This window comes from Lutjanus erythropterus, chromosome 5, assembly GCF_056507025.1.
Source record: "Lutjanus erythropterus isolate fLutEry1 chromosome 5, fLutEry1.hap2, whole genome shotgun sequence".
NCBI lineage: Eukaryota > Metazoa > Chordata > Actinopteri > Lutjaniformes > Lutjanidae > Lutjanus > Lutjanus erythropterus.
In genome coordinates, this window is record NC_139321.1 from 17877265 (window position 1) to 17889010 (window position 11746).

Consider the following 11746-nt stretch of genomic DNA (forward strand, 5'->3'; position numbering starts at 1 on the left):
ATGAAATTATAGAAACATTTTGAAAAACTCTTTGTGAAGTTAAACAGCATCACTCCAAAACTGCAGTTTGACTGACATCCATTGTTGTATATATTGTATTACTTCCTAGAACAACATAATATAAGAAGAAGAAAATCGATTATGTTACATTGAACTCTGGGACATTTAAAAGACTATAGTTAATCAAAAAATGAACTGACAGATAAATAAATTATTAAAAAAAAAATACTTCCAACCCTACCCGTTTTGTCACCATTTAAGAAATAGCAAAAAAGAATCAAAAGAAGTTGACTTATTTAAAGATTTATTAATTTATAATACAAGCTTTTATGTGGACCACATTGCATTTTTAGTTTTTACATTTATTCATACTGAGCTAAACTTCATAGCAGTGACACTGATTGACAAAACACAAACCAAAGGACACTCAATGGAAGGAATCAAAAGGTTTCCGACTGTTTCTGAAGAAACCGCAGCCCATCAACACTCCACCAGTGCACCACCTTGTTTTTCATTTTTTTTTAAAGACCACATGCCCTCACTAGTCCTCATACAGTATGCCACGTGCATCACACACCCTCAGACACGCTCACACACAATCTCACCCACACTAAAATTGAACAAATACCTATACACAAGATAAAAATTGATATATTTAAATTTCAATATTAATGATATTACTGAATTCCACGATAAAAGGCAAACAAGAAGTAAAGACAGCATCCAAATGAAAAGGAGGTGAAACACCACCAAAATCTTCCTTTAAACTCTTCATCTGAGCGGGAAAAACTCTCGCCCTGCCTCCCTCTCAGTGTCCAACCCTCTCATCTTCAACCGCTCCTTCTGTCTGCATTTAACTGGCCCGCCGTGTCGCCTCCCGTCACAAGGGAGCATCGACAGTCTCTAGTCCATAAAGTCAAAGCCAGAGGTGCGAACACGTCACCTGATGGCACACGAGCAAATCCACCAAATCATCCGACTCCATCTTTATGAGCATCGCTGGGAGTCCGTTCCCGTTTCTCGTTGACCCCTGGGTCCCCCACGGGTGTTTACACAGCTCTTCCTAATAAAAGTCTTTCCTCCATTGGTCCTCTGCCAGGAACAAACAGGTGTAAAGTAACGGCACGAGCGCCACTGGTGCTGATACAGACCGAACGGTTCAGTTAGTAAAGAGGCAGAAACAGTCTGATGAGGAGGATGGCACGACTTCTACCACGTGGGGGGAATTCAGGTCTGTTTCTCTGACCAAAAAGAAAAAGCCATTGGGGGAGAGAGAGGAGAAGATGAAACACAAGCACTTCTGAATTAACAGACTTGGTTAAGTGCAATGAAAGGGTTAACACCATTCAGTAAGACCTTGGGAAACATCCATGTGACTAGTAGGGAAGGGTAATAGCCCACACACCCTTTTATAGCAAGTCTGAGTCCATGAAAAGCGAAGAAGAAGAAGAGTTCCTGGGTCTTTTTCACTACATATGACGGCTCTTTACGACGTGTCCAGCGGCGAACAGGTCTTGCGAGGGAGCGTTGGTACTGTTTAACGTCATGATCTTCAAATAAAAAGGAATAAACAGCAACTTCTGCTGATAGAGTAAAAGTTTGGGGGCAAAAAGTGACTATATTGGCACGAAAAAAGCCTCAGATTGGACAAGTGTTCAACCAAAAGCGGGTGATGGTCCCCAACCAGACTTCCTGTGATTTAATCCAAATCCACAGCTGACAGGACGACAGGCAGGAGAGGACAGGGTGTATGCATGTTTCTGTGTGTGTGTGTGTGTGTTGTGTGTGTGTGTGTGTGTTATGTGTATGTGTATATGTATTTGAGGTTAGGGTAAAGGGTAGGGGGTTGTTTCTGTTGCTTTACAAGAGGAGACAGCAGTTGCTCTCTGTGGTTTTTTCTCTGTTCCTTTGACCTGCAAAGACAGGACAGCAGAGACATGAGGTGAGATAAAAACAGCCAGCTGAAACTGGAAGAAAGCACGAAGCGCTCTACAGACTCTGTGTGGGATGAGGTGAGAGTAGCATTGGCAGCGGTAGCAGCAAAAGCTGCACTGCATGATGTATGTGAAAGGTCAAACGAAAGGTGTTTGGTGATATTGATCAAATTAACTTATTTTTTACCCATTTTGTTCTATTTTACTCTGACAAACTGACTGAATCGTTCAATTTAAGACCACAAACACAATATTTAAGCTGCATTATGTAATTAGCCACATGGCTGTAAAGTTGCTGACCTCATGTTTTCTGTTGCTGTAACTCCAAATGTTGTTTATCTTAATTTCAGTGACGTGACCTCATCTATAGTGAGCACAACTACCTCAGCTTTGTTTTCATCCCTCTGCAGTTTACACCCCTGTAGTTAGCTGTCAATAATCAAACACCAATAATCTGAGTCATTTTTTAAGAAAAAAAAGAAAAGAAATAAAAATCACTGATTTCAGCTTTTTAAATGTGAATATTTTCTGCTTTCTTTACTCCTTTATGACAGTAAACTGAATATCGAGTCATTTGAGAACATCATCTTGGGCTTCGGGAAAAACTGACATTTGACACCATTTTCTGACATTTTACAGACCAAACAACTAATGGGTTAATCAAGAAAAAGATTAACAGATTCCTTCAAATGTATTTTAATATTTTGATTGGACAAAACAAACAAAGTAAGGGCGTCACTTTGGGCTCTGGGTAACTGTTACAGGATTTTCTGAATTTCTGCAAACCAAACCCCTGTGACATCTGTATAAACAATTTAATGTTGTGTAAAATATATATGTAATATTTATGCATAACAGTCACAAAGGACACTTTAATAGATAACGAGTGCTTTTATTTTCAATACTTTAAATACATTTCCTGATTATACTTAATTTCATATAGTAACATTTTCAATTCAGAACTTTTACTTGTAACAGTACGTAACAGTGTGCTGTTAGTTACTGAAATTAAGCATCTGAATCAGCTTCTTTCACTGATTATTATGATAAATTTACCTACAATACTGCTTAAAAACAGACAAAGAAAAGATCCTCACCATGAGAGTTGGGCTCTGGAAGAGTCTCTCTAGCAACCAAGTGCATGACAGTCGTTCGGCCCGGTGGCAGCTTTAGTGCTTTAAACAAAGACATGATTCATTACTTATTATTAGCTATATTTCATATTGTAGCTTCCCTCGGTAAGAAGCTACAACATGTTAGTAGGTTTCGCTAGCAGTTTATAAACAAGCAAAACACAAATTACTGCAGGCTACTGTCTGCATGACTCTCTTTACTAGCATCTCGTATTTCCCAACTACAGTCTAACTCTCACACCACAAAACTAGCAGAAACAACATCAAACATCCTCCCTCACTCTCTGCCTACGACAGTTAAGCTTTTCTATTTTTACCGTTATGGTATCTCACACAATAAATAGCTGAAATGACTGACGGCCTTCTCAGTGTCTGTACAAAGAGTCCTTTTTACCTCAGCTGAACTCTTAGCACAGCAAAACTCATAACACAACAACAGTTAAACACCAATGTGTCATCCAGTCCGCTGCAGTATGATCCTATGATGGCAAATCCTCTGAAAATGAAATCATTAAAGATTCATGTTTGCGATAACAATTTTCAGACAAACAATTGAGTGTTATTGAAAGGATAATACTTCAGCATAGGGCAGTGGTTCCCAAAGGTTGTGCTATGGGATTTTGTGGTAACTACACCTTATTATTTCGATATGCAACTATACAGAAAGTTAGGAATTATTTTTTAATTTAGTACATATCAGTATTTTTTATGTGCTCCCTTCCCAGTACAGAGGCAAATCCAATACCCTGCAAAAAAAATCCTTCCATGAAAGTGAAAGTTTTCCATGTTTGTGCAGTTCCTGGATGGTGGGAATTATTAAGACTGTGAAACATCAAAATGCCTCACTAGTACTCACTGCCTTCATTGGTTAGGTTGGTTATAGAGGCTATTTTGCGTGAATATAATAACAGGTATGCCTCATTGTGCTTTGGCCAGAAAATGTTTGAAAACCACTGACACAGGGAATCGTTGATGGCTGATCAGTTCCATTTTTGATGTGTGAGAGAGTATTAACAGAGGCTGTTGCTGCTGGACACTGCACTGTCTCCACGTCCTGTCTATTATTTTCTTATTAAACCTAATCAGTTAGGCAAAACTAAGATGCTAAGTTACACTGACGGCAGCTGTGTTTCTTTGCTGCGGGTTGCCGTTAGTGTCTTTTTTAGACAGTCGTTTGTCAGACTGACCTCTTGTTTAGGAAATAATGTTTATATTGTTGTTTTAAAACTGTGAAATAATCCAGGCAGCAGAAAAAGAAGGATGCTGATCAGCTGTGGTGAGTGTGACGGCAGTGACAGAAGTAAATGACAGTGTTTGATAAGATGATGTATAATTAACAACACTGTGGACTGCAGTTGTTAGCTTGTTAGCTCCTGAAATTTGTTTACAACTCAACCCACACTATTTCCAGTCCAGTCTTATTCTCACCACAGCACCTCAAGAACGAGAAAGACTGTGAGATGAAAGAAAATAACTTGACTGCCACTATCACAGCAGATGTGTTAATTGTCATATCCTGCATCTGTGACACTGAATTAGGCCTTACTACTACATTTGAAGTGAGACTCTGTAACTGCAGTTAGTGCTCCTGTGTATTGATCAATTGTGAAATTAACATTTTTTATAGTGTCTCCTTTAATTATTGGCCATTTATTGATGATAAAACCCTGCAGTTGTACCTGTGGCTCTTCATCTCCACTGCTGAGCATAAATATAATACACCTAACAGACTCAAAGCAAAGATTTGACTATACGCCTGTGGAGAGCTTTATGAAGCTTCAGCTACAATGTTAAGGGCTGTTTGTTGTCAATCAGGAGGGTTTTTTTATTAAGACAGATACATGAAACGTAGCATCCACTATGGTCAGAATTATCTTGGTGATGGTGTCTTTATTCAGAGGCGGTCTTACCTCCCAGGGTAACGTTGCCATGAAGGAAGCGTCCCTGGAAAATGAGGCGCAGTATGCTGGGACTGCTAACCCTCTCCTCCTCCCATCCTGTCACAGAGCAAAGACAAGTGCATCACTTACCCTGACCCAGCACATACTGGACTGTTGAGGAAGACATTTTTTTTTATTTTTTTCAGGTTTTGCAATAGTTAGAGGGTATAACAAACAATAACAGCCCCACCAAACCCATTAACACAACCTGTAACAACAGGAAAGAAATGGGGGAAAAGTGAAAATAAAAATTAAATTAAAAATAAACAATATAAAACAATAAATAAAAAAATACATACGAACACAACGAAACGAAAATGAAATACAAACATAAATTTTGTACATGTATTGTTTGCCATCACTGTTCTATACCATGACACTGTTATTATCCATCAACTCGCTTTTGACTTTTTCAATTTGTGGTTAAACAGTATATAAGGTTTTCATTACATGCATTAAATAGTAGCTGCCCCATTGGCAAGAAAACTGCCATAGCAAAGGAAATAGAACAATTAGCCTGGTTAATTACTGATATTATACTAATAGTTATTTAGAGAAATTGACAATATGTCAGCAAAGAGTGTGACTGAATCAGATGGGCCTCTTAGAACAAAGCAATAAAATCTGTGAAATATGTACCCTTAAACTTTATACTCAAAAAATGAAATGTATAAAATCTCACCTGCAGGCCAGTTGTCAAACACATGCTTGGCGATGTCTGTGGCCGAGTCATTTGGGGAGAAAGTGAAGTCTTGCGTTTTCCCGCTGACCAGGATAAGGCGGAGGTGCACCTACAACAACAAACAAAAACAGCTCAATTTTAGTCCACAGAAACGTCGCATCAGCCAACACAAACACCAATCTTCCATTTAAGTTCCTCTTGATTAGTTGTGGTGGAATCCGTCCACATCGTCTAACCTCTTCGGACATGAGGTGACCTTCAGAAGGCTGTGAAGAGACGGGCATTCCAGTCTAATTAGATTTATCCACACCAGATCTCCACCCTTTGACTGGGCGACTTCATTCACTGAGGGCTTACACTGAAGTGAGCCCCTGTTGCCAGAGACGACAACAGATATGGGTGGGGCTGAGGGGGAAACACTGGCCCTTTAGTTCCAGGGCGCTGCGAGCTCCTCTCCGGGCTGTCGGCCTAATGCGATAACCCCAGGTGTCCCAGACAGCTCTGGGCCATGTTATTAAATTTACATGGCCAGTGCGTAGCCCCGAGGGAGACTGTGCATATGTGTGTGGGAGGGTCTTAAACAGTGGGGCTTCCTCTGATTTTTATCCTCTGGGCAACTTCACAAACTGATCTGTTAAAAATAAAAAAAAGAAAGAAAGAAAAAAGAAACCACTAAAAATAAAAAGGAGCTACTCATCTAACATGTCTCGAAGGCCTAAATATGACACTGATATCCGGAAATCCATGTGGGACACTCCACACTCCTGCTACAAGATTTAAATATATCACAAACAAAAGGCAAAAAAAAAAAAATTAAAAATATTTTATTTACTTACACAAATTGTAATTAATCTGACATTATTTGAACATTTTCAAACTTCTTAATTATGAAGATTTTCTTTGTCTTTGAACTGTCTTATGTGGACTTCCACCAAAATGAGGAAATTGCAGTAAACATTTTATAGGTTTTGTCAGGTTAGTTAATACTTTAAACATAAGCTGCAGTTAAACATGTACAGTATAACCATTAATGATTACTGATATGACCACAACCAAACTACACAACTTGTTTAGCTTCTTTGCACTGAATGCAAATGTGGTCAAAATGTGGTCGGCGTTATGGCCTAAAAACAGTGTGGGGCACAATATATACACAAATTCACATAGAATTCCCCCAAATTTAGGACAACAGTCCTTAACATTAAGGCAACAACAAGATTTTTGGGCTAAACAGTGGAACGAGATTGACCGGTCAAATCAATCACATGACCTGAAATCCAAGCAAGCTGAAAAAGACCCGTTTGAGGATAAAGTTCTACAAAAACATTAAAGAAATAAAGATCATTTCTACTGAAGATGGTGAAGCATCACCAGGGAAATGGATGTCTATTATTGGTAACAGATTCCAGGTATTGATAAAAAGGATAACACCTGCCCACTGACTCCAACCCACAGATCTATATAAATAGACAACTTTTTTAAGACTTTGAACAGAAAGTCACACCTACCAACACGCATGTATTGTAAAACAGGCCAAAATTATGCCCTGTTTTCTTTTATTTTCCTCTTTCTCTTTCTCTCTCTCACTGTCACTGTTGTTACGTTTTTTAAAAACTGTTGTTGTTACTGTTTATTTCTTTTTTGTTCTGGTGTGTTCACCCTTCTGTCCTGAGCTGTGCTGTAAGTCTTCATGCTGGTCATTTGAATTTTGGAATATAAAAAAGGTTAAATAATAATTTGATAATTTTGACCTTGATCTTCATCAGGTCAAAATGTCAAAAAATGAATACCACATCTATATATGTATATGAGCATATAAATAAATAAATATATAAATGAATGTTTTGGGGTTTTTTTGTAAAATGTTATATTTCTTATTATCATATACATTATTTTAATGTTTCCTCTCATGTGACAATTATTTGGGTTATTTTTGATATATCTGAGATGTTTTCAAGATACTTCATAGATATTGTCTATTTAAATAAATGATGGTTTGGAGTGCCTCTTCATTGCTGCTAAGTAATGTAGGTGAAATAGCCCTCTACCTACATGTGTTGTGCCAATAATTAAGCTCCATCCTACAGATTTCAAGCAGTCATCAATACCAAAGGATTTTCAGTCACGATTTTAACTTTAAATTCATTTGTCTGCTTATTTGATACTGTATGTATAGTCAGCTCAAGGTCAGGACTGAAACATCACTCTGGCCTGAATTATTGATCCATTTCGGACCTTAGTCGTCTAATTTATGCTGCAGCAAGTACTGTTCCTTATTAATCCATTAATCCATCATCTCTAATCAATCATGCCACTACTCCAAAGAATTACTTTTGGGGGGGGGCGTCCCATCAATTAAATCGTTCTGCTGGGGCATCTCTACTCCTGAGTCAGTGTTGTGGGGGAAGATTAGTTTTTTCAACATACGCCCTTCTTCAAAAGGTGGCACATGAACTTTCTTTGGTTCACAAATCACAGAGGAGAGAACAAAGAGACTTAGCCACGAGGTGTGACGTCAGGGAGGGACGACCCCACTCTCTGATCTGTTTACAAATACAATCCTCCCTCGGTGGTCCTCTGCCCTCCCCTCCCCCTCTATGAACTGAATAACCTCAATGTGGGGTTACATACCCATGTCATCATTAACGAGCTTTGTCCCCATTCCCGTCCCTGTCCCTTTCATTCCCCAACAAAATAAAAACAAAGTCAAATCTGCATAGTTACCAATGGCAACATCCAGCATCACAAATGTCCTTGAGGTTCTCCAATCCAAAGGAAGACATTAAATCCTCCAAACACTGATGTGAATTACTTTATTGAGGGTCAACAAAACTACCAAAGGCTTATCTATTTTTGATGTTGGTCAAGATTCCTAAAAACATTACCAACCACACGTTAATGCCCCAGAGGAGCTGCTGAGAGAAACGATCCATTAAATCCCATTCTGCATTGCTATGAGTTTTTAACTGATGAAGGTGTCCTAGATAAAACATTTGACAATATCTCTGTTTAAATATAATATTAAAAAATGTTCTGACAGGAAGAAGGTGCAACAAATAAAAGTAGTGCTAGTGTTTCAACAAAACAAAAAAAATTGTATCAATATTGAGAATAATCTGCTAATAATCAATTGATTATTCTAAATATCGAAAACAGGATACAAGAGTGCAAAATTAACTTTTTTTTAACCACCAGAAAATAGCTCCTGAATGTTCAAACTCAATAGATTACTATTGTTTTATTGTCTGGCAAATGAAGCAAATCTACCAGCCACTTGCATATTTTACCTGTATTTGGCTGGTGGCTAATACTAATTTTGTGCACTTTTTTGATTATTTTCACAATCTAGCTAATGTTTGGTTTAAGAAATATCAGAAAATGAAAAAAACAAACAAACAAACAAAACAAAACAAAAACAAACATCCATAACAAATCCAAAGAGGCTTAAGTGACATCTTCAAAAAATTATTCAAATAACTAATCAATCATCAAAATTGTTGCAGATCTGTTTTCTTTTACTGGATTAACTAACCACTAAACTAACTGAGCAACATAAATGCCACATGATTAATTAACAAAAAAACTATATCTCTGTCAGTTCAGTTCAGTCTTTATTGTCTTGTCTAAAATTGGCTCACAGCAAAACCTGACGACGTTCAGTGACTTTTTCTGTACTAGCAATGTCTGCAGATTGTTAAAAAAAAAATCCTATTTTGTGTGCAGAGGACTTTGTTTTCTTCTTTTTGCTGTGGTATCACGAGGTATTGTTTTTTGTTTTGTGTGTGTGCGCGCGTTTTTTTTCCCTACCAGCATTGCATGCAAGGTTAAAAATCTAGTATCATGACAACTATAATTACCTGTTATAATATTTTGGGACCAGACAGCCAACCAGGTATCATAATTGGCAGCAAATCTTATCCTCTCTTTAACTTCTACTATCACTTCTGATCTCTTTCTAAATGAGTGCTGTCCATTCCTATGGTCTGAGGGGGTGGGGGTAGCCAGGATTTATTAAGAGGGTACAATCAATTGGCGTCTAAACCTTGAAAGGAAAGTAGGGCAACGTTTTAACTGAGATTAGACAGATGGCGTTCACAGGAACAGCAGTCACTGTCCCAGCTAAGTGTTTGTGGACGTTGGCTAATCCATGAACCCCGGTCCTGTCCCCACCCCCAAACCCTAAATTATATTATTAACTTGGGGAAACATTTATGTAAAGTTATTATCACTATGATAATCAAATATGAACTATATATCATGCAGTGGCAATAGGTGTGAGAGACTCTAATGCAGAGAGGACACATGCTATCAACAGAGATTACCACCTCAGCTCCATGTTGCTATCAGATTCAAGACTCAAGATGTCACTTGTCACACCAGTTATACAAGTACAAGTAGGACTGTGCCATAGTAACAAAAGCAAATATCACAATTTTTTAACCAAATACTTCAATATCAATGTTGCCACAATATTGTAGAGATGTCTATGCTGTGCTTTCACAAAACATCAACATAAAGATATTTCTGTTGGGTAGTCTAGAGTAGCAACACTTTAAGCATTAATTAATTAGTTGTTAACTATCTAATTATCCTCTATTTTCATAATCAGTTAGGCCTAATCAGTCTGAGTAAATTTTAAGGGAAAAAGTCAAAATTATCTGATTCCACCTTCTTAAATGTAAATATTTTCTGGTTTCTGTAGTCCTCTATGAAATTAAAACGAAATATCTTTGAGTTGTGGATAGAAAAAAAAAAACATCTGAAGATGCCATCTTGGATGGCACCATTTTTGACGTTTTATAGACCAAAGAACTAATCAGTTAATCGGAAATACAATCAACATTGAAAATAACTGTTAGTTGCAGCACTGAAATTATCACAGGAATGTGGATATAATTGACTAAGAGGGTAAAGGCAAACAACAGAACAACTAGAACAGTCTGGTAAGTTCAGAAACATCACTAGTTAGATCACCATACTGTATTGCAGCTGTTAAAACCAGGAAAAGGCAATATTTATGTCATATCACGGTGTGACAATATCCAAAAGCTAAGACAATATCTTAGTTTCACATCACGATATCAGCATATTTCCCTGTCCTTGTTGCTATTAGAGAATAACTTGAGAAAAGGTGGCAGACCCTCACACATACACTCACCATATCAAGATCCCTCTGGGTGGTCATGGCTCAGTGAGGATGGAGGCCGTGGACGTGGAGCAGAGAGGACAGGATTGGTGTGCTTCAGCTGCTGGAGACGGGGCCAGAGCCCTGGCACAAACAACACAAACACTGTGAGGCTGCCTGCTTCCCACAGCCTGGCACCATAACTGCACTGCACATAATCCATTATCCACCGAGCTAACATGTCGCTAACGTTACAGCTAACACCACAACATTATCAATCCAACGTCTAACCTGCACATAACGGATTATAGTTACCTGGAATGGTATAAGTACCGAACAAACAGGGTCACTTCATCATGGTTTAGGTTATTAAAATCTCCAACTTGGCTGTCAGGCTACGACAGCGGCGAGCTTAACGGTAGTCTTCCCAGTTTCTATCAGTTAACGTTAAGCTAGTTAAGCTAGCGGGGTAATGTGTCTTATATTAGCTTGATTTAACCATAAGTGACATTTAGCTGGTTGTAGTAATAAACAGCTGATGTTATAAAAACAGCTAGTTGATTTATGTCGCTCGATCTCACCAACTAGCACCGAGTTTCGTCCTGACAGATTTCGAAACCGAGAGGGCTTCTGCTAAAGTTAGCATTAGCTCCCGTGTTAGCTTATGGCAATCCTGCTATCGCTGGTTAGCTGCGGGCTAGCTGGCTAACTAAACGTGCAACGGTAATATGTATCCCATCGACCTCACCTGCATCTGATGATTAGGATGGAATATCGCATTCAGTTGAATTGAGGAATCAGCGGAGAGTGTTTTTCATGGGGAAAATATCGAGTGTAGATGGATATCGTTGACTGTGGATATCGGTGGCTAATGGACGGGAAGACGCCGGATGTCAGCTGGTTGTAAACACAGAGAACCACCGCAAACACTT

At 38.4% G+C, this 11746-nt stretch overlaps 1 protein-coding gene across 1 annotated transcript; it reads right to left on the minus strand.

The window, feature by feature from the left end:
* Positions 1-287: 287 nt before the first annotated feature.
* On the minus strand, positions 288-11721 carry ubl3b (ubiquitin-like 3b). The gene is made up of 6 exons (XM_084718961.1): positions 11563-11721; positions 10848-10958; positions 5690-5798; positions 4978-5064; positions 3032-3109; positions 288-1913 (listed from the first exon to the last, which is right to left on the minus strand). The coding sequence occupies exons 2-6, from the start codon at positions 10872-10874 to the stop codon at positions 1861-1863; spliced, it is 354 nt and encodes a 117-aa protein (XP_084575087.1). The 5' UTR covers positions 10875-10958; positions 11563-11721; the 3' UTR covers positions 288-1860.
* Between the last annotated feature and the right edge of the window lie 25 nt (positions 11722-11746).

What these genes read in the sequence shown, in the direction of transcription:
- ubl3b (XM_084718961.1), bottom strand. Translation starts at nt 10,874, where the DNA reads ATGACCACCCAGAGGGATCTTGATATG. An exon ending in CCCAGAGGGATCTTGATATG is followed by an intron (nt 5,799 to 10,847) that starts GTGAGTGTATGT and finishes TTGTTGTTGTAG; the next exon opens with GTGCACCTCCGCCTTATCCT. An exon ending in GTTTGACAACTGGCCTGCAG is followed by an intron (nt 5,065 to 5,689) that starts GTGAGATTTTAT and finishes GCTCTGTGACAG; the next exon opens with GATGGGAGGAGGAGAGGGTT.